At 34.0% G+C, this 24,612-nt stretch overlaps 1 protein-coding gene across 1 annotated transcript in view; it reads left to right on the top strand.

Annotated features, from left to right (window-relative positions):
* Nucleotides 1–1,224: 1,224 nt before the first annotated feature.
* ND-75 (NADH dehydrogenase (ubiquinone) 75 kDa subunit) overlaps nucleotides 1,225–24,612 on the top strand; it is a 380,915-nt gene continuing 357,527 nt past the window's right edge. The window contains exons 1-2 of the mRNA XM_014363556.2: nucleotides 1,225–1,382; nucleotides 1,820–2,011. Coding sequence (XP_014219042.2) covers nucleotides 1,823–2,011 — 189 coding nt within the window. The 5' untranslated portion in view covers nucleotides 1,225–1,382; nucleotides 1,820–1,822. The remainder of the gene's footprint in view (nucleotides 1,383–1,819; nucleotides 2,012–24,612) is intronic.

The raw sequence follows: 24,612 nt of genomic DNA, 5'->3' as shown, positions 1-24,612 counted from the left end.
ATATTGTAAAGTGCGTCTCAGAGCCTATGTACAAAAATCAGGAGCAACATGAGATTTTTTTTTTGGGCGCTGCAACAAATTTAATTTTTTAAATTCGCTTGATTGCAAAATACATTATGCAAAAACTATTCGACCGACAGTGATGAGGTTTTGAATATAAGTTATGCATACCTGAAACTACTAAATTCCCGAATTTCATAAAAAAATATGGGTATTTTCTTATCTTGGCGAAGGATTAAAGTGACTATACGTTTTTTTGCAGTTTTTGGCCATTTTGCAATGCAAAAATGCAAATTAAAAAAATTAAAATCGTGTCATCTTTTAGCAAATTAAATAACGAACAAATTATGTGCAGCAAAATTTTCGCCTAGAAGCTCTCATTAGGAGATATTTATCAAGAAAAGGCAAAAAACAGGTCATTTTTACCGAATTTTGCAGTTTCCGAGCTCCCGTAAATTTTCCTGCTGATTTCATGCTTGCGCACCCCCTAGATATTGTTGAAGGTGCCATTCCCCACCGATTCCACCAACAAAATCCGTTACATCACGCCAAAACCACATAAAAATCTATAGTACCTGGACTATATGGGCACTTAGCACTTGGGAAAGGGACAAGGAAAGGGATGGGGCGGCCTCCCATTACTGGGGGGAAGGGGGAATTAGGCAATTTTGCTGCAAGAATGTCGCTAAAAACTCTCCTTGAGGAGCATTGCGTGATGAAAAAGCACATGTGAAAATTCACAGAGGTACTAGTCCGAAAAGTCGCACTGGCCGGGAATCGAACCACGGTCTCCCGCGTGCCAATCCACGACCTAGCCGACTGAGCCACCGCGCGCTACTATATATAGTTACTTCTACGTTTGCTCGGTGTTCCAGTGAGCTTCGAGGGAGTGAGCGGACAATCTTGGGACTGCTCGTGATTGATTGACCGCCATTTGAGGCTTATGGGGACTTCAGTCATATACTTGTATATATGTATATATCCATCCATATATATATACACCATGCCGTATATATATGCTAAATGATGCGTTTTCAATCTCACGCCTTTTCCCATGAGCCTCAAATAGTCAAATGGCAAACATTGTCTCCTCACTCCCTCGAAGGTTACGATGGTATTCGTTTTTTATGCGACACCTGGGAGAAAGCGGAAGTGACACAAAATGTTCACATAAATTTACTGTATAGGCAATATAGAATATAGACAGTAAGACCATCTGTGTATCTTACACTGTGCTCTATGCTCGTAACGCGGATAGGTACATGTTACTTAATCGTCATAGGCCTTAATAAAACAATTTTTTTTAAACAATTAAATCTTGACATCTTAGACATATCCATTATTAATCTTGCATAGATCATTGTTTCGCATATAAAGTTGATGTATGTAGATCAGTGTAATTAATATGGTTATTTTTGCAATCATATATTTTGCTGACATATATTTTTTTGAATTAAAAATTAGTTTAACCAGCTTGAATTCGTGATGAATTGTATTGCATGTGGATAAGATATTATTTCATTTTATATATGACTTTAATACTAGCTTGTAATACAACCTACTAGATGTCTCTTAATTTTTCATTTTTTGTAAATTTAAATATAAAAGTTGAAGTGTATTACTTTTTAAAATTTAATTTAATAATAATCATTGGTTGAAGATCATCAATTTTTTTTTCTTTAAATGATTTATAGCTTACATTAGTACTTTAAAATTAAATTATTACGTAACTGAAGAATGTCTTTGCTGTAAAAGTATAGAGATGTAAGTCCTATTCCAGAATAACTACTTAACGATAAATTATTTGTCATTTCTACAGACAATGCAGATGATTCAGACAACGAAATATTTATTAGTACAGCTAAAAAAAAGTTTATATTTGAAGCAAGGAATGGTTCGCATTCATACAACTCTTTGTAAACAACAGCTAGTCCAACCTGTGACAGAACTTATAGAAATCTTTATTGATGATAAACCAGTCCAAGTCCCTCCGGGAACAACAGTTCTAAAGGTAAAAGAGTTTTAATTTTTTTTCCATTCGGATGTAAGACAATAGAAGGTATATACTAATTATCTATGATAATTGGAGCACATTTCACTTTGATAAGAAATTTTGTGAAGTTGAGGCCTGTTGTAATTATTTGTTTCCAAACAACTACCCGTGCAATAGTATGCGTGAAATATGCATTTTTTTATTGTTTTACAGTCAGTGTGCAAAGTTCAACTTTTCTTGCCTGCTCAGAGTGAGTAAAGTGGTTTTGGTACATAGTAGGTAACATAGTCACTTTACTGTTTTGCAATCAGGTATCTACGCATTTAAGCATGAAAAACCACTTCAAGATGATACAAGTGGGGGTTGAAAAGGTTTTGCAGCCTGACAATGACCTAGGGAGGAAAAATAAAAAAAAGCGTCAGATCAGGTATTCGATACCAGATTGAGTACCAAGTCGTGAAGGGCGTATAGGAGATTTAATATAAGTTTCTGTATAGGAGCAGGCGTAAAAAAAAAAAATCAAAGACAGCATTGCAATTAGCAGAATACAGTACTGACCGTTGAAATACATTTAATATCTCCATGTTCGCTTCGTGCTCATGTCAGGTAGTACCATCGAGTTAGATGAATTGTCTGATTTATTGGTCAATTCACTCTTGATAACCTTTTTTTTAATTTATTAGAGAAATATTCCTACAAGTCTCTGTAAATTTCTGGCGATCTTAGCAAGTGACAACTCCTCTTACTCGATAGCACCACCTGACGTAGGCGCATAGCGAATAATCACGTGTGAAATTCAGTTTTCTCGATTTTAATTATTTAATAGCAGAGGCGTTATTTTGAGTGAAATATTTCTAATAGAAAGACGTTAAAGAGAGGTGTTGAAGGAAATGGATGATTAGATCCAGACTTTATCCATTATATTAATCAAGCCTGGATCCATTATCCATTATATTGCTCCATGATTAATATAATGGATAAAGTCTGGATCCATTGTGTCCGCAGTTTTATGTTCATTATGGGTCCATTCTGGTTAAGGACGTTGCTCTGTTTATGAAAATGATTACAGAACTTGACGAAACTTGAAAGTATGATGGATTAAACCATTCTGAACTCGCACACGTTTTTTGGGCATACCTTATAATACTAAAAAAAGAGAAATATGCGATCTATGATAAGCAGTTTAACACTGTTCTCATGGGACAGCGATTAAAATAACCTTATAGAACCTGTGAGAAATATTTTGTTAATAATTAAAAAAATATTTTATGATTCCACCCTCAAAGTTTAGAGCCATGTTATAATGCTTTTTAATAAGATATCAATGAAAATAGTAACGAAAAAAGATGTTTGAAGGTTAACGTGGCAACACCGTATCTTAGAGAAAACGAAAGAGAGAGCGGGACATTGGCGGCACAGTCAAATGTACCTCATGTGCGATACTGAATCCACAGCAAGTTATTAAAGAAGGTGTTAAACAAAAAAAAATTATTAATTGACAAATACAAATGTATTTATCACGGGAGTATGGTGTAATATGTATAAATTTAAGTATCGAATTTTTGTAAAAATTTTTGCTTCTCTATTTATAAATTTTACATAACATTACTTGCATCAGTGCCAATGCGACAAACACTTTTATTTCTCAACATGTTTTTACAACTCTAATATCACATTCAAAATTACGCATGTAATGATACAACTTCAGTAATAATCTGATTTTTTACTTTTGTGACTGACAGTAAGTGATTGAGAATAATATGGACAATCAGTCTTTTTTCAATAATTATTGCTGATCCATTTACTCTGCCTTCTAAAAGGTGAGTCGCACATTCTGGGCCATTTTTATAGGCATCGATTAAATTTTGATAACTGAAATTTGACTCGGCCAATCTTTGCATCATTTCTTTTGAAAGTACACCTTTCAAAGGTAAAAATGTAACTACCGTTCTCTGATCGCCGCAACATGTGTTCGTTAATCTTTTTGGACACATATTTTCCTTTCCAATGGTATCTTCCGGGAGGCATGACACTTGACTTGAATACTAATACCTAATAATGAACAGCGATCAGCTGTATCTAGTATATATTCTCTTACCCCATATATAAGTATACTTAAAAACAGCTGGTGGTGTTGCCAAGTTTCGATTCTACGTCGATAATACAGGTAACTGGTCAAGACGAAAAGATCCAGGGCAACGTCCTTAAAGTGCTGGATGATGTCATCACGTAATACACACACACACTGTACAGTACTCTCTACCAGAGATTAGTAGGGAGATTGCCGACTGCCATGCTACGGAGTGTGCCCACTTTTTTCCAGTGGTTCGAGCGCCCCGCCGCGGCCAAGCGGCCGAACCCGGCGCACAATTTTTTTTTATTTGAGAAACACAGTAGGGATATGAGAAGAGTGGATTCGCGTGGAAATGTCCATATAAGCGCACATTTTGGAGACGCGTGGAAGGGGTATACCGAATGTGCGCCTACGAGGAGAGGAGTAGGAATGTTGGCTATATAGCTGTATACAGAGATGAGTAGAGATATTGCTAACGCCAATGCTACGGCGTGAGACAACTTTGTTCCACTGATCGGGGCGACCCGCCGCGACCAGCCGTGGAACCAAGGCGCACATTTTTCGAGAGTGCGAGACTCGTATCGAAGAGCGTGCGCCTACAAGAAGAGAAGTGGATTCGCGTGGAAATGAGCATATAGGCGCACATTTTGGCGACACGTAGAAGGGGTATACCGAATGTGTGCCTAAGAGGAGAGGAGTGGAAATGTTGACTATAGCTATGTATATCTGAACGCACAGCCAAAGCAAGCGACGACACAAGTTTTTCTCTTTTGACTGCAACCGAGTATATGCTATATATTTAACTGACTCTTGCTCTCTCGCTCTTGCTTGAATATTATCTATCAATCTTACATTCGATTAAATCGTGAAACTAAAGGCTCATAATTACATGCACAGAATTTGATATCAAAACATTTTTTTTTTCCGTACGTTAATACTTAGTTTGAAATCTAGTATTATTTTTAAAAAATGTTCAGCTAATTTTTTGAAGGATAACAGTTCAGCTATAACCACTGGTTAATTATTTTTCCTCATCATGATTGTTATGAACTGTAGGACAAGCCCCGGAGGTTATCGACGAACATATGTGACTTTAAGATCTTCTTCCCTCGAAGTTTCGATAGCTAAGGTAGTAAGGGATTCTGCCACTACTGTTCTTGTTTTGCTATCTGAGGATCGATTCCAACTGTCGGCAAATTTTTTTTTTTAACGTGATTCATCATTCTAGTTTATTTTCTTTTTATTTATGTTTTATTTATGTTTTATAAATAATATTAACAAACCCTTTTTTCCCTATTCATCGAAATACATTTTTTTAATACTAATTATATTAAATAATTTTATAAGCTGATACTTATCGTTAGCATGGCCATTTCGGAATTTCATTATAATAAAATAATTTCTTAGGATATAAGTATAATTCTTACATTTAACACTCCCAAGAAATTAAAAACAGATCTTATAAATCAAGTTAACTTTTAAAAATCAAGTTAACCGTTAAAAAAATTTTTTTTAATATAAATTTTTTGGGAGTTCAAAATCTTAACACCTTTAAAAAATAGCCCTTTTCATGAATTACACAGGAGAAACTGTAAATCAACGGCTTCTTATGGCCACCGATTATTTTATGGCATAAAGAACGCACGGTACTTTTCAGCATAATTATTTTTTTGAACACCTTATTATTTGACCAAATAAACTATATTGATTCCAAAAAAATGTGTTTTTAATAAGAAGATTTTTGTTCTGTGATCTTTCAGGAATTTGTGTAAAATTTTTAACTAAAAACATTTCACATTACATGTCAACACACTACGGTGTTTTATTTAGTAAGTCTCGGGCGAAGCCGAGACGGGGGGCTGCTAGTACATATATATGTCGTCAACATTTTTTTAGGATACATCAAAATACACGAATAGTGTTATTTTGATACTTCTTGTTAGCAAGGCAATTCTATAATTTTATAAAACTAAAATAACTTTTAAGGATTTTAACATAATTTGTGTATTTTAAAACTCCTAAGAAATCATTAACATCCTATTTACGGCAAAAAAAAGCCGTCCGTCTACTGCTATTTATTTAATGTTGAAATTTCATCAGTAAATGAATTTGATGAACACAATAGAAAATAGTTTTGTAAATATTTAAAATTTTTTGCAAATCTTTAATAAGGTGTGCTACTTTTATTTATTTTTAGACAGGCAGGAGAATAATAATGAATGTAACAGTTCGATGAATAAGTAATAAAATTTATTTGGCAAGATTCTGAGACAAAACATTTTTTATAATACCGCAGTATTTTGTTTAAAAAAAAAAAAAAAATGAATTACCTTTAAGGGTGATGATTGTAATAAACACATTTTTAGGCTGTAGATTATTAAGAAAGTTTAATTATTTATATCGAATGCAGAAAAAGCATCGTAAAAAGGTAAAAGTACGTATTATGGATACAAATTTCGATTGTTACGTTTCATCGACCAATATTAAATAAAAAAATAGTCATATGTCCATAATTTTTGGTTTTAATAGAAGCGCTATGCTCTTCTGAACAAATTGACATTTTTGAAATGAAATTTAGATGTAAAAAAATAATTTTATAAGCAAATTTTGACACGATCAAAATGTCCATAACTATGGAATAGCTAAAAAGTTGTGTCCATATTTATGAGACACAAGTCCCAATTCTGAAATTTACATGTTAATTAAATGGGCTCGTGCGTTTTATAAATAGGAACATCACATATTGCAGGTTATGTTTCAAACTGTCCGTATTATGAAAACCGGATTCGTAATACTATATTTTTCAGTATAATAATGTTTGAAATTGTTTACTATTTTTGTTAATTTGATACGGTAGTATTATAGAGATTCTTCAGTATATTTTATTTTTATTATTAGAATTTTCATGATTATTTAATCTTGAGTTATCATAATATGGGCACGTTTCATATTACGTACTTTTACCTTACTTTTAACAATGATCCCATCGGGTGAGTGCAAGAAAGAGCCTTTTTAAATTCTTGGGCAGAAGAAAGTCTTCTTAAACTAAAAGAAGAAGCCTTATTATATGCCCCTTCGTAAATTGTTTTGCACTTAAGGGTTCAAATCCACTTAATAGTAGATTTTTTTTTTTTTTTACCAAATTTATCATTTTGTCTTCATTATTTTGTTTATGTTTCGTTATATATATATATATATATATATATATATATATATATATATATATGCGAATCAATCATCAGACACCAATTTTTAATTGACCCTTTACGTTTAAAAAATTTTGTTTATTTTTTCCGTACTCAGCGTAAAAAAATACTGTATGTACTAAGCAATACTACCGTATGTCATGTTATAATCAGTGGCGTACAGCTAGTAATAACAGACTTTTCCCACATTTTTGTATTTTTCGGTCATTTTTCTGATCTAACACTGGTAACTAAAAATTCTGGAAGACAAAAAGTATTAGTACTCATTATTGTTGTATGTACTAATTTATGTTACCACATGTCTAGTTATTTCTAGTAGCGTACTTCGAGTAATAAAAAAATTACCCAGTATTCTTGAATTTTTCGGATTAAATTTTTCATTTGATATTATCAATCAATAAATTTAGATTTAATGTAATTGTGGCCATTTTTGCAATGTAATACTATAAATTTGGAATTCCGGAAGGCGAAAAATAACTAAACGTATTATTGGTGTATGTCCTAATCGAAAAAACAGTATGTCTAGTTGTTATAAGTTGCCAACAGCACGTAATAAAAGATTATCCCAATATTTTGGTGTTTTTCGGTCATTTTTTTGTTGCAACGCAGTAAAATGTGGATTCCGTAAGTCAAAAAATATTAAAATGTATTACTGTTGTACAAAATACTGTTTGCAAAAAAATAAAACGGTACGTAATACTATTGCACAGTTTATTTAAATAATGAATAAATGTATAACATCAATAAAATTATTATTTAAATATTGTTTTATAACATAATATGGTCAATTTTAATAATTATTGTATACAGTTCACTTTTCTAAAAAAACAAAGTTATACTGTATTATTATACGTAAACATCCTTTTTACGTATACTGCTTGGTTGTACAAAATAACTTAAATTGACAAAAAATTTCTGGTAAATAACTGATTTCAAAAATTAAATTCTAAAATTTTAAATGATATAAAGTTTTTACTACACATTAGTTCTTTTCTTTTAAACGTTGCGCATTATTTTAGTTAGAGACAAAATAGTAATTTTCATTAAAATATTGAAGATGTTTTTTGAAAAACGAACATGATTTTTACTTCTTCGTGGTGAATAGAGCCACCAGCGAGGTCCGTGGTTAAAATATTATATAAGATCATTCGTTGTTTTTAAATTGAGTATTAAAACATCGTGTCATGGTTTTATAGATATTTAATAATGCAATGAACAAACGTATTGAGAGCTTAGGCGAAAACAAACCAGCGTGATATAGTACCACCTCAAGGGTGGTGTAAAAATGTTTTAACAAATAACATAGATAAAATACATATTAAGCGAGTGGAGGTTAACGTGTGAAGAGGACTAAAACAAATATTGGAGCGTTGCTCAAACTATGATATTAATGAATTGTAATCCTCTACATCGACTTGAAGATAGGAAGCAAAATGTTTTACTCAAAATCTTATACTCTATCTCAAAATAGGAGTTGTGTGATTTAAGTTAACTACTTTATTTTTATTTCTAAATTATGAGTCACGTTATTTTATTCGTTAAAAATAACCTATATTGCATGTAAAGATTTTTATGAACAGAAATAGAATTTTCGGAACAAAAGTTCAAATATAAAGTTTCGTGGAAATTAATGACATTTTTGTTACAATGCAATATAAAAATTTTAATTTCATGCATAATATAAAAAGTAATTTTAGGACTTGGTTAGCAGCCGCGTTAGAGTGCAGTCGCGTGCGTTCTCGTCTCTGTCTATCCTGAGCATATCGCGTGATTTGGTAAGTGAGCGAGTTGAATTTTGGTGTGTTATTGTGAATTAAAGGTAGAGATATCGAGTGAGATATACATTTTTTGCAGAGCGAAGTGTATTTGTTTGTAAGAAGCGGTAGAAAGCGAGCGGTGAGTGAGTGAGGTTAGGTTGGCTGCAAGTGTGGGCATTGCGCGTGCCATGTCCATGTACGTTAGCTACTGAAATTGTGTGTGCGGATAATTATGCCGGGAAAAATGAGCGAAAAGAGCGATAGAAAAGATGTATGGGTCAGAAAACAAGAGAAAAATCAGAGAGAGATAGCTGATGGGAGTGGGGGAGTTAATACAAGAGGAACGTTAGTGACAAAAGGGACAGCGTGTACAACGGCTGGTAAGGGACAAACCGGTGCAGGGAATTTGCAGTTTAGAATTAAAGATAGTTTTCAAAAAGTAGTAAACATTAATGATAAAGAAAAAGTTGTAGAGTGCTCGGGCTGTGTTTCATTAAAGGAGAGGTTGCGCGAGGCTGTGGAAAGTTGGGAAGATGAAAGAAGGGTGATAAGAAGGAAATGAACAGGTTGAAAAATGTCGTCGAAGCGGATCTTAAAAAAAATAAGGATAACGTAATGTAATGTAAAATATGGGAAAAATAAAGTCGAATTCAAAGCCGTAGAAATAGAGTTGAGGGAAAAGATTGAGTCGATGGAAAGAGGTGTTACGGAGTTTTTTAATAAAGTTAACGACAGGATAGGACAGTTCGCAGTGGTGGTTGATAATAAGGAAGGAAACATAGGTATGTTGTCAGTAGGTGCGAGTGTAGGAAGCAGTACAAACAGTAACACGGAGACAGGTATATATGCGCATAGTGGGGATTTTTCATCGGCAAGTAGAAATTGTTTTTCGGTCCAAGAGGTCAGTTTTATAAAAAAGATAGTAAAGCAGCAAGATCAGAAGGATAGGCAGGAAAATATTGTTCTTAGGGAGGTTACATTATACGGGGATTTATACGTGGGAGCAGAAAAGTTTCTGTGGAAACAGCTCGGTGTACGTGTAACGGTAATAAATGTGAGGCGTAGCGAAAGTGTTTTTGTTGTGAAAAAGAGTAGTTGGGAAGATAGAAACGCGGTACTAAGCAATAAATTTAAGTTAAAGGGAACCAAATATTTTGTTAAGAGCGATTTGAGTTTTAAGGACAGAAAGAGACAGGAAAAAATTAACGCGCTGGTCAGACAAAAGCGAACGAGCGATACGAGCATAAAAGGTGGATTCGGTGGTTTTTGGTTAAACAGTAGGTGGTACAAATGGAGGGGTGTTGCAGAAGCGGAAGGTATTTTCAACAGGCGCTCGAGGAGAGTTGGAAATTTTGACAACAGAAGCATGGCCCTGGCCGCGGCAGTGGCCACAGCCCGGGGAGCACAAGGAAAGGATAAATAAAAAGAGAAGTAAGGTAAAGACGCAGCAGAAAATAATGATAGCGGTAGCTTCAGCGGAAGTGTGAAGGAGTTTTTTTGCGTATGGCCCAGAAGAGCAAGTTGCGGTGATATGGACGAAAGAACGGTGTCGGATGAGGTAAAACGTACAACCTGTAAATTGTCAAATCGTATTAAGTTCATCTTTTGGAACTGTGCCGGGATTTTTAATAAAGATAGGAACTTTTGGGACTTTGTTGAAAAGTTTGATTGTGTCAGTTTATGTGAAACATGGTTGGAACAAAATCAGTGGCCAAAGTTTAAAGGCAAGCTCTCAAACGACTTGGTGTAGAAATCTGTGGCAGCGGTGAGACTAAATAAAAAATGTAGGGCTAAGGGGGGTTTCCTAATCGTTATTAGAAAAGCGGTTTTAGGCGAGGATAAAGATTTTGATTTATGCGTTAGAAATAATAGTGTAATGTATAAAATAGAATGTAAGAAAAGCTTTGTAAATGTATAGTTGGTGTACAATTCCGGGGACTTAAGGGAGGTTTTGAGTTTTATTGAAAATTTTGATGTTAACGAAAAAGAGAAGGTGATAATCGGGGGTGATTTTAATGTGAGAGTAGGTGAACTAGGTAACTTTGTAGAGGGTAAGTCGAGGAAAGTAAAGGGTAGAAAAAGCAAAGATACGAGAGTTAGTAATGAGGGTAAACAAATGATAGAAATGGTCGGGAGTAAAGGTTTGATCATGCTAAGCGGTTGGTGGGATGGGGATGAAGGAGGGGATTTTACATATGTAGGTGCGGGAGGGTCCTCGGTCATTGATTATGTGTTAGTTAACGATGCTTTGCTGGGATGGGTTAACTGTTTCCAGATTAAAGGTAGAATGGATTCGGATCACATGCCCTTTGGCTTGGCCATAGATCTACATGACAGTTTTGAAAAGTTTGATAAGAAAAAAGACAGTGCGGTGTTAAAAACTATGTGTAAGTGGTCTGAGGAAGGTATTGTGAACTTCAGGCAGACTGAAGAAGACCTGTGTAAACTGATAAGTGTTAAGTGTTACGAATCAGTGGATAAGTTGTGGACAGCGACAAAAGACACGTTGAATAAAGTAGTGGTTAGAAAAGAGATTAAGAAAATGAAATGGAAGATTAGTGAGAGGAAATGGTATGATAAAGAATGTAGGGCAAGGAAGAGAAAAGTGATGGCAGCGTATTACAGATGAAGGAATGGTGAAGTGGACAAGGTTTGTTATATGAAAGAAAAAAGAGAGTGGAGGAGTCTCTGTCATGAAAAGCTGGAGAACCTTAAGGCTATAGAAGAGGCCACGTTAAGGAGCATGAAAAATGAGAGCGAGGTGTGGAAATCCCTCGGCATGAAGAGGAGAGGTTCATCAGCGGATGAAAGTAATCTCTAACCTACTTTAATCATCTAAGTGTCAGCGATTAGAAACCCAATAGTTTTTTTGTATTAATGACAAATAAAATGTGCTCTTGAAGGAGTAAGCAACAGTGACAAGGAACCTAACAGTTTTTTAGTATTATTGATAAATAAAATACGATCTTTAGCGAGTAAGCGTCGGCAATTAAAAACCGCATAGTTTCTTAGTATTATAAATAAATAAAATACACTCTTAGGTGAATATGCATCGGTGATTAGAGACCTAACAGTTTTTTAATATTATTGATAAATAAAATACGATCTTAGGTAAGTCAGCGATGGCCATGAGAAATCTAATAGTTTTTAGTATTATCAAAGAGTAAAATGTGCCCTTAAACCGTCAAAAACTAGAAATTAGCAATTTAACTGTTATTACGTACATTAAATTAAAAGAACATATTCTCGGTTGAGCAAGCATCGGTGATAAGAAACCTGTTGTTTTTCAAACTGTTTTTCAAAATCGCTGTCTACGTGATAGAAATAATCAGTGATTCAGTGTGCCTCAATTACATGAAGTAGATTACATATAAGTTCAATTTTATTCATTAAATAATGAGTTATACTATCTTGCAGTTTCAAAAAATTAGTCTGCAACTAGTTTGAACCACAAGTGTGGGTGTGTGGAAATTTTTTTTGTGTGTGCATGTGCATTTTTGTGTGTGTGTTACGTTGAGTCAGAAATTAAGTTTTTCAAAAAATGCCTAGAGATTTTTGTGCAAAGTGCAGAAAAAATACGCTGGTTTATGCTCAGTAAAAATTAACAGTTATTATATTACATTAAAATACTAAGCGTTTACATCGCATGGACAGCCTTATAAAAAAAACAGTTAGTTTACTAATTATCGTTGTTTGTTCTATTATGTGTACATTTTATTAGATAATAATATCTACAACAGTCTTATTGCTTGCCTGGAATCCAATTGGTTCATGAATTATATTAAAAAATTGTTAAGTTGCTAATCGCCAATACTTGCTTGCATGAAGATACATTTTCTTCACTAACAAAATACCCTGAAAAATATTCAATCTGCTTATCACCAATGCTTCCTTGCGTAGGGGAAAATTTTTGTATAAACTTTTGTGGGTAATGTGTGTGTGTGGCGCTGGGCACAACACGTTGTTTGTATCGTTGCTTCTTATACACCTACAACACAACAGTACGACACCACAATTGACAACACTGCAAGCAGCCGTCATACCTCGTGCATCAATGAGTCTCCGTCTCGGGTCATAACGCCAATCCTTGGTGTATACCGGTGTTGCAAACGGTGGGTCATACTTACTCGTACTCTGAGACGTTTTCTTCTACCTCCGACTCCGAGAAAAAGCGTTGTGTCAGTGAATCCTCCCCAGCCCCTCAAACGGACGCAATGGCTGACCAAGTAACACTTAGTGACTTAAGAAAGCTGATTCAGGAGTCAACCAGCTCTCTACACCAAAGAATAACAACATTAGATACGAAACTCAACGCCACAAATAGTGTGCTGTCACTGCAGATGAAGGCGATGGACAAACGTCTCCAGAATCTGGAAACCCTCCCATCATCCGTTCAGGAGTTGGATAGCAGGCTGAAATCACTAGAGTGTTCAACCTCATCTACACAGAACTTAGGTGTACTAGCCAACAAGATAGCTGCCTAGGAAGACAAGCTCGACACTATTGATGGGGTACCCAATTGCTAAACTCTAGAATAGGCTCCATAGATCGACCAACGTAATCCTATACAACGTCACCAAACCTGCCCCAGACTCCGGCACCGATAAAGTCGTAGTAAAAGAGACCCTTGCGAAGGTTGGTGTAACATCGGTTGAGCGGGTGATGCGTCTAGGTAGGGCTCTTGCACAGAGTAAAATAAGATCTCTACTGGTAGCACTCGACAGTCAGAAGGATGTATACTTCCTCCTATCACAACGTACTAAGTTACGAGCTGGTGTGGTGGTCTCCACTGACAAGACCAAAGAACAACGCGCTGAACTTGCTATTTTTGGCGATAAAATAAAGCAGCATAATCTGGCGAACCTCACATCTGAAAAGAGAATAAAATACATCAATGGTGTACCTAAAATTATTGACGATACTACCCAACAGCCGTTTCGTGCATGAACAAATATACCAAAGCACAGGCAAAATATCCGTTTACTATACAACAAGCTCACAACACTGAAAACCACACTACCTACACTCACCAGAATCCAAAGTATCATCATATTTACAGAAATATGGCTTAAGCCTCACACGAAGACAGTGAAAACTAACTAAACTAACTAATTATTGTTTAATAATTAACATTAACAATCTATTTTATTCCTATGTGCGCTCAGCGCCTCACCCTTATTTCCTCGTATGCTTTGTAATTGAACTTTTAGCCCGTTAATCAAGTAAATAAATAAATAAATAAACAAACTTCTCTAAAGAACAATAAAATTGCCAATCACTAATACTGTATCGACTGGAGGTATTTTTCATTTTTTAAAAAAAAATACAGTTGGCTTTTTAATCGACAACACTTACCTAGCTAAATATAAACTATAATAATAAAAAATTCTTAACAATAGTTATGCCGCTAATGGACGATACTGGCTCACCTAAGAGCACTTTCTATTTATTCTTATTACTAAATTCTGTAAGGCTTCTAATCAGCGATGCTTGCTCGCCTTCAAGCATATTTCATCAATTTATAATACTTAATTCTGTTGGATTTTTTAATCACCGATGCCTCCCTTCCTGATACCACATTTTATTAATAAATACACTTAAAAACAGTTGTGTTTCTTATCTCCAATGATGACCTGCTTAAGAGCGTATTTTCTTTATTTAAGCGTGCAGGGGGTCGAAGCCCCACTAGTATGTATTAATATAAGTTTGCATACATCATACGGGGTCAGTCCACAACAATATATATACTTGTCGGGTTTGGCCCCTGCGCGCTTTGCATGCCAACCCCAAAAATTATTTGTTATTCTATGCTTTTTAGGAGATAAGAAATATATTGGCATAAAAAATGTATTTGTGGAATAAAAGATGGTCCTTGCTTGAATTACGTGCGTTAATAAAAAACTTTTTGCATGTATTTCCCATTTTTTTCAATTTTCTACATCTGGAAATTTTTTCTGAAATAGTATAAGGAGCATTCTTTGGTCTCATTCTGCACCCACATTAAAAAATATACTCAGTATATCGAATTCTCTTTCCGTAATATAATTCAGATAGGGATCAGTGTATAGTTTTCAAATCAATCTACTGCTTTCAGTTTTATACACATTTTTTTTAATTTTTCAACCTTTTAAAGATAAGACTCTTTTAATTTTATCATATTTCACTCAAAATACAAAATTTGTACAAAACTTTCTTTTAAGCATGTTTACATCTAACAGCTCAATAAATATTAATTAAATTTATTGACTGGCTCTGTAAGTTAATTTATAACAATTAGCCTTCCTCATGAAGCAATACTTCAGTGGTTAGTATTATCATGTAATAAAGTGTTATTTACATTTATGTGTGTACTACATTGTGTGTATTATGTTGTTATACGAAAATCAATGTCTATCTTTTTGCGTTTAAGCATTATGGGAAAATATATAAAATTAAGTTTTTAAAAGCAAATACTCAAGTACGTATAAGGTCAGTGGTGACCGTTTGGGTATCTTGGTGATAAGTAATATAACTCAGAATAACGAAAACGACGTTCGCGTACACTTACCGTCTTATTAATATATATGTTACTGGCAAATGATGCTCACTAACATTTAAATTTGTTGTTCGTGTATGTAAGAGTTTATTTTTAAAGCTAATGTCTTGCCGTGAATTCTTAATAAAATTGTATGTATATATATATACATATATGTATCTTCCTACATTAAATAGTGAACTCAGTAGGGCATTCCACACAAACCCCCCACCGCCCCCCATTTGCCCCCCACCGCTCCCCCAGAAAATAAGGTAAAAATCCGTTATTTTCTTGCTTATTTTGACATATTGTAGTTTTTCTCAAACCCCCCCAGCCCCCCACTGACCCACCACACATTTTTTCATGGCCCCCCACTGCCCCCCCCACCGATAACCCACAAAATATTACATGAATAGTATAGAAGTATGGTATAAGTCTTTATTTAAGCCAGGGGGTTCAACCACGTATGGCTTCATAAGATAATAACAATGTATGTTTTAATATTTAATCAAATAGTTACAGATTACTGCACAATACTATAATCAGCTAAACTTAAATACAATCAATTGTATTTCGATTTACTGGATCCCTTGGTTTTTTTGTAAGCATAAAGTTTTTGGTGGGCTGACTTTTTTTGTTAGCATTTTGTAACGTTGCATTTTGCCAGCCCTGTCAATGTGTTAAAGTCTATTACCACATTCCTACCAAATCACATGGAAATATTGTATAGTATTTTTTCTCAAAACATCCCACATTCCCCCCACCTACCCCCTATGGCCCTCCCACTGACCCCCACGAATTTTTTCATGGCCCCCACCGCCTCCTCACACCACTTTTTTGAAACCTGACCATGATTATACCGTCTTTACCTATCTTTGGACAAAACTGTCTTATTGCCATAATTTATTTCATCGTCAAAAAGAAATTAAAAGTCATAAATTGATTCATAGGGGATTGTTGCGCAAAACATCATTATTTATACAACTAAGTACGTTTAAAAACCAATTTATATGGAGTTAACAATATTTTGAAACCAAATAATATATACACATATATTGGTGTGCATAATTATTATATCATCATCACTTATATAGTCCTTTATTACACAATTCTTCTTTTTACGTACATAAACTTAAGTTAAATTTAGAGTATCATTAATATAAACAATGAAAGTTTCGCACCACTTTATGAGTCATCTTATAAAGCCTGATGAAACCACGAAGACTTACGTCCATTTCTATTTTGTTTTAAATTAATGCTGAAATTGGTACAATAGATGAGCACAATATACATTCATAATATGTATTATTAATTAATAAATTTTACCTATACATAAAAAAAATGATTAAATCGTGTTATGAATATTAGATACATTATTACATTCAAAAATTTCTTTCCAAACTATATTTTCAATCTCTAAACTGTTTTCTCTATCGACTTGAACAAAAATTCCATTTTTATTTTTGCATCTTGATAAAGCCACGTATAATTGACCATGAGAAAATAAAGGTTTTTTTAAGTATAATCCCACATTATCAAAACTTTGACCTTGAGACTTATTTATAGTCATAGCAAATGCTACAACTAATGGGAATTGTTTTCTATATAAAATAAAAGGTAATGATGAAGTATTTCCAGTATTTAATGTAATTCTTGGAATGAAAACTTTATTGACAATTTTTTTTCCCGTTACTATTTCGCCATCTACGTTATACTTCAGTAATTTAGTAATTCGCAATCGTGTACCGTTACATAGTCCGTCTGATATACTCAAATTTCGAATTAACATTACTATTGTACCTATTTTTAATTTAAGTTCATGAGGTGGCAAACCTTCACGAATGTTGTTTAACATTTCTACGGGAAAATTTATATAAATATTATCATCTGATTTATCAACACCTTTATATGTTGCAGTATCGATGCTGTAATAAGTTTTAGTTTCCCCATGTAATTTACTTGAAATCTTATTGTTTAAAAAAAAAGTATATTTATTACGTGAAGTTAGTATCACGTTATTGTCAAAACAGTTGCTGTAATTACCAAATATTTTGGTACAGACATCATCTGTTATCCAGGATTTAGGAATGTTAAATGTTTCTATGTCCCCTTCTCCAATTCTTAACAGTAATTTTAAAAATTCGTTATTACTAGAACGGATATTATTTTGTAATCTTAAAATTTTGAAGAATTTTCATAAAAATGATGATTTAATAGTTTCTTCCATTATTATAGTCTTATTACCGTTTTTTATTACTGGAAGAATGTGTCGAAGATCTCCTCCTAATACTATTAATTTATCACCAAAGCAAAGTTTTGTATTACAAAAGTCTCTCAACGTTCTATCAACGATTTCTAGAGCTTTTTTCGGAATCATAGAAGCCTCGTCCCATATTATTAAATCAACTTCCCTTAATTTTTTTTTTCAGTTTCAAATTCTAAAAATACACTTTCAATATTATCTAAGTCTAGAGGTAAACGAAAAGTTCTATGACTAATCATACCTTTTGGTAGTAATACAGATGCAATTCCTGTCCAAGCCATTGACAAAATATTTTTACCTCTAGAAATAAAGTAATAAATGAGTGTCTTATATAAGTAGGTTTTTCCGGATCCACCAGGACCATCTATGAAATATAATTTTTCATCTTGTTGCCAAACAGTTTTAAAAATTTTTCTTTGATCTTCATTTAAATTTGTGTACATTATATCGAACATTTTTTTACTGAAAGATATTTCCTCAATATTGCAATTATTTATATAGTTGTTAATGGTTGGTGTGGGTAAACTAAAAGACTCACATGATTTACCTTCCGATACCAAAATTTGATTAATATGTAGAAGAGCACTATTATTATCATCATTGTCGAAGTCTTCCGTAAAATATTTTTTATATTCATTCAATATTTTATCTCCTTGAATGTTTTATGAAATGAAAAACCAAGCAAAAAATTGTCTTAACCGGTATGGAAACATAATTGTTATGGCTTCTTAAAAAATATTGTCGGTTTCAGAATCATGTTCTATTAAAATCATTGCAATTGCAGTATCCCTGAAATTTTTATATGTTATTCCATTATGTTTTTTAACGTCTTCAAACGATGTAGCCCCATGTAATTTATTTAAAATAAGTTTAAAAAAAAGCGTTCATGATCTTTTGGAGATACTATGTTTAATCTACCTATAGCAATATTTTTCAGTGTAACTTTCCTTTTTTTCCAAATTTTAAGTTTATTGTCAAAAATATAATGTTCTGAAATGTTAACATATTTTAGCGATTTTGCAAAATCATCTACTTTATTTAATTCAAACCAAGCTGTAAGGGGTCTTTGATAATTTTTTATTACATTTTTGATATTATTTTCTTCAAATATGAGTTTTTGTTTATTTTCAAGATGAACAGCTAGATTTACAACTGTATGACTTCTACCACACATTGGATATTCTTGAAGTCTCCAAGCTGCTTCCATTGGACTTACATATCTAGCATCTACGTAACTAATAATTGTACGTTGTATTTATACTGCTTTGTATTGATGCACAATATTTGGAATTTGGGGGATTGGCGCGCAGTGCGCGCAGGGGGGCGTGAGCCCCACTAGTACATATATATATTCATATATATATATATATATAATAAGAACCTATTAGTGTAGTGTACTCATTTTAAGGCTTTATTGAAAACGAGTACATATAGTCTTGTTACAGTGAGGAAGATTTTGTATTACATTAAGTGACGACTTGCGTAAACAAATGAATTTTTTTTGTTCCATTTCATACTACATTTGTTACATCAATACTGAAATTTTAAGACTTTTAAAAGAGTCCTACTTAGCGAAAGTCGTCACCTAACAAAGCTGACTGTGGACTTAGTGGCTCTCAGAAGTGTCAAGTGGCAACCGAAGCTAGCCGCTAAGTCCAAACACATGAAGTCAGCAAGTACTGGCCCTATACTATGTAAGATAATAAAGTTTTAACTAAAGCTTCGTGCAAGGTGAATTTATTTGCGCTGCGTTTTAGTTAGTAGCTTTTCACTGGTCATCAAGTGTGGTTCTTAATTATTTGTTTAAAATTTAATCCAAGTTGTTATAATTGCGTGATAAATTCATTGTAATTTATTGTAAAATGAAATAAAAAGAACAAGTATACCAGATAGTGCAGAATATTTCATTAGTTAAAACCAAATAAAATCAATAATATCAAAAAAAGTAGTACTGAAATTTCATATAGAATTAAGCTGCAAAAAAAGGTACGTTGACACATATATTTTACAAAGCCTAACACTCTTTTTTTCTCTTTTCCTCGATGTACAAACAAACAAATAGTTGGTCATTCTGCTAGTCTTGCAGCATGTCAGAAAGCGTGAAACCCAAATCCACATACGTCCAGTTTTTACCGGATAATAAAGTTAAATAAGTACGATTAATTGTTTAACAAAAATTGGTAGCAGAGCTTGGTTCAAGTCTCTTATTATTTGTTTGTTTATTATATGTTCTCTTAGTGCTATTTTTAAAGAAACAACTAACACAATTCATAGAAGCATGTTTATGAATGCCGTGTAACACCCCATATAGTGAAGTGTGTGCGGACGTGTATATGCTGTGCCTTTGTGGAGGGCATAATATATGCGGTATTTTGTTATAATTGAAAAAAAAATAAAAAAATAAGTAATCTATTAATAAATTTACGGTAAAATAAACAAGAAAAGTTTACTGTTATTTTTAAAAAAAAGTGAAAAATAAGCTAACATTGTGTATTATATGATGGTAGAAAATGAAAATTAATGATTTATTATACTACACACACAGACACACACTTATGAGACATAACAAATACACTATTGTTGCCCCGAACCTGCTAACCAGAGTGGTTTATCCCTTAAGTCCTTCTTCAATAGCGGGCAACCTATACCCAAGATCTAACCAGAAAGTTCTTCATATTTCTATGCTGAATCTGATAATCAGAGCGGTTCATCCCCATTAGTCTTCTTAAAAAAGCGGACACTCTTTACCCTAGGTCTGCTACTTAAAGCGATCTACCAGAATGACAAATACATACACACAAACAGATTCGCACCTAATATTGTTAGTTGTAGATAAAGAATTCTTGAAGATTGAGTAAGGATTTAATGTAATCTAATGATTTCACTTGTATACACACCATTGATCAATTTATTTTTATAAAACGATATTTAATAAAACCCTCGACCCGTAATTTTGCGAGTAATAAAAAAAATAAGTAAAGTGGGAAGAAATTGTTTGTGTAAGAGCTTATAAGAGAGAAAAATGTCCTTGAAATAAAGATTGGAATGAACTAATGATTAAATACAAAGTTACTATAATTTGCACAAATTAAATACTGAATTATCGGAAAATAAAATCAATAATTTTGAAGCAGATATCAACAAACAATTCAACAATATCATCTTCTCGGAAAGGAACCGTTTTTTTTTGTTTTTTTTCTAACATCTTATATGAGCAAGTACATGAGTACTGTATTGATACATACAGTACAGTTTGAATTACGGCGTCAGCGTTTGCATTGTCACTCTCTTGCATAAATGCGCAAAAATACAAACAGAGATCCATACACTGTTAACAATACGTGTGCTATTCAGTGCCCGAGAGAAGATACAGCGATAGTGTATTTGAGCGCGTTAGAAGGCGAATACTCTTATTTAACGCAGAGAGAGAGAGAGAGAGAGAGAGAGCTTTAAATCACGCCTTTGATGATGGTGGCGTAGCGATTTAAATATATATAGCTGCACATACCATATTCGAAATTTCTGTGCCGTATACTTCCTTGTTTAAAGCAGATGATATCATACAATCGCGCTTGATTACACTCTCTCACTTTAGTTTCTGGGTAGACACATAGTACACTTATCGTTCCGTCGGCAGGCGTATACCTATAAAAATTAAAGCAGCAAACTCATTGCACATGCATGCCCCATACAAACATTCACCTTAGAGACACATACACACACACATAAATTCAACTATTTCTTTATTAGTTATGTCGAGGATTTAATAGAATATCTTTTAGAAACAAATAAACAAAACAAAAAAATAGTGTAATAGTTTTTTTTATGACACACACAGAAAGAATATAGGATAAAAATAAAAAAATAAAGAAAAAAATAAAAAAATGCACATAAAGCAAACTATACAACTAAAAAATGGTCAATGAAAACGATGATGCTGATATGACAGTAGCTAAAGCTCTGATGGAGTCTCTCAAGGCCAACTTCTCATTTCAGCATGCGATTAAATCCATTCCTATATTTGATGCGAAAAATATTCCGCTCAAGGACTATATTCAAAATGTTGAGAACGGAGGAAGCCGGGTCAGAGATGACCAAACAGATTTATATAAGAGAGCAGTATTGCAGAATCTACGAAGGGCCGCAAGCATAAGAGTAAGTGGACAAGATTTCGAAAACCTCGAGGCATTTATAACACAATTGAAAATGATAATATGTAACCAGAAAAACCGTTGTTTACTATCAAACTAAGCTGCCGAAAGTACGCCGACGACAAGGCCAATCAGTGGGCGAATACTATGGCTATGTAAACCTACTGCTGACCGGTGCTGAAAGGGTTTCGACAACGTGCATATGATGACGCCAATAAGAGATTTTGTGCTAAACATGTTTATGAAATGACTAGCACCTATGATAAGCCAGCAAGTAGATGTGAAAGAACTTGCCTCCTTAGCCAATGCCTTTAAGTATGCGTTGAGATTAGAGAACCGAATGAGAGCGGGTATAATTCCAGGCACACGATACCAAGGACTACCTCGCGTAGTTTTAGAAATAATCTAAATTACTTATATCAACAAAAAAATAGCTATCCTGACCGGCAATTGTCATCGCATCAAATAAGACAAGTTGATGAACACCAAATCAACAATGAGAATCACAATCCTAATAGGAAATTTAATAATAATCTAATTTTTTGAGAAAATTTTAGGAACAATGAAAAAAGTCAATATCATGGAAATCATTAAAATAGTAATAATTATGGTCAAAACGATTTTAATCAATATGACAACAAGAATCCGAAAAGTTATGCACAACAAAATTCGAATTTTAATTCTAGAAATAACAAATCTGGTTATCAAGTCCAGACAAATAATTATAATAGATACCCCCACAATGGTAATCGTTGTAATTACGACAATTAAAACCGACAAGGCAACATTTTCAGAATTATCAACAGCCAAGAGACAATTATTGACCGCGTCATTTAAACTCGCAGGTGGCTCACCCTTAACGTCGTACGGAGGTGAGCCCCAGCGTTTTAATCAAAACTAAACACCGAGTACTACAGCTCTGGTGATAAATATTGCAACGGAATCGAAACCGTCCACATCGGTACGTGCCACGGATTTGGTGTAGACGACGAGCCTACAAGCATAAGGTTGTCGGTCCCACACGGAAAAAATCGTTTTATCACACTCATGCTCGATAATTGCGCCGCCACAGACCCGATCAAATTAAACCAGTTGCACCCATATTTACGTGTAGAGACCCCCACCTAGTTGTTACTAAAAGAACAATGTATAGAACAGTACAAGGGAAACCTACAGTTTTTTATGTGATCCCTTACGGTTTTTCCATCAAAGATGACGGTCAACTAGGTCGAAACTTTTGTAAAGAACGACGAGCCACATTATCATACAATCATGATGCTATAGTATTAGATGATGACGTATTAAGAAACCAATGCTAGAAAATCAAATTTTAGCTACAATTCTTAATACGAACAAAGAAACTAAATGTTCTAGGATAAAATTGACCAACAAAATTTGCACAACGAATACATCGTAGGCCAGCCTGAAAAGTCAAATATTCCTAAATACGAAAAATTTGGAGATTTAAAAGCTGATATGCACTTTCGAGATGAATATAACAGATTGATTTTATCAGAGAGGGGTGATAATTTTATGAAGCCCGCTGATAATAAAACTGATGAAAGTGGCATATTCAGTAAAAAAAAAAAGAATTAGATGACCAAGATACACTCCAACTCCATGCTATTAAACGGAGTAAAAATACTTCTAGTGTGGAACAACATTGCCGTTATGAGGAACAAAAAAATACTAATAAATCAACTAAATATACGATCAAGGCTCAAACACGTCAAACGGAAGAACGAGACCGAATTTATCGATTGATTTCCGAATTTCCAGAAATCTTTTTGTTACTGGGAGACCTTTTACCTTGTAGTAATCTCGTTGCACATGAAATCCCGATGGAAAAGGACGACCCTATTAACACTAAAAAATATCGTTACCCACCGGTACATTAAAAAGTTTTATAAAAGCACGTAGCAAAAAAAACTTAACGATGGAATAATTGAGCCCTTGTCATCACCGTATAATTTATCTCTCTGGATTGTTCCAAAAAAACCTGAGAGCCATGGAAATCAAAGATGGAGGGTAGTAACTGATTTCCGAGAACTTAATAAAAAGACCATTGGTAATGCATATCCATTGCCTATTATCGCGGAAATTATGGACCAGTTAGGTGAATCCGTATATTTTTCAGTTTTTGATTTAGCAAGTGAATTTCAACAAATTCCTAAGTGACCATGATAAGTCTAAGAAAGCATTTACGACGCCCCATGGACATTACCAATACAGACAAATGCCTGAAGGCTTGAAAAATTCACCTGCACAGAGATAAATTTTGTGCCATCACCGTTCAGAACCCTACTGCACTGCTACAGTACGAATAAATTAGGCTCTCCTCGTTCCAGAGTTTGTACGCATACAGTACAGTGCAGCATTGAACGGTGGAAGTTCGAGGGAGGGGGCTGTTTGAGCCCAGATGTTTGGACTCTCTGAGTCCAAACGCTTGAGCTCGCCTCGCAGTCATGACAGATGTATATTACATTCTGTATGCGCTCAAAATTTGGGTTAGGTGGCAGGCATCATCCATACTGCAGGAGCTCAGTGATGCATCGAACTTCAGGAACACAACCACTCGTACTCCTATGGTACAAAATCTACCTCCGCGTGGCACGTCATTCCAACGACTAATGGATCTCATATTAAGAGGTTTA

This window comes from Copidosoma floridanum, unplaced genomic scaffold (genome assembly GCF_036245765.1).
Source record: "Copidosoma floridanum isolate Cflo_tuat_1 unplaced genomic scaffold, Cflo_Japanese_pri ptg000024l, whole genome shotgun sequence".
Classification (NCBI taxonomy): Eukaryota; Metazoa; Arthropoda; class Insecta; order Hymenoptera; family Encyrtidae; genus Copidosoma; species Copidosoma floridanum.
Note: the sequence above shows the minus strand (reverse complement) of the source record. Positions and strands in the feature narration are given on the sequence as shown.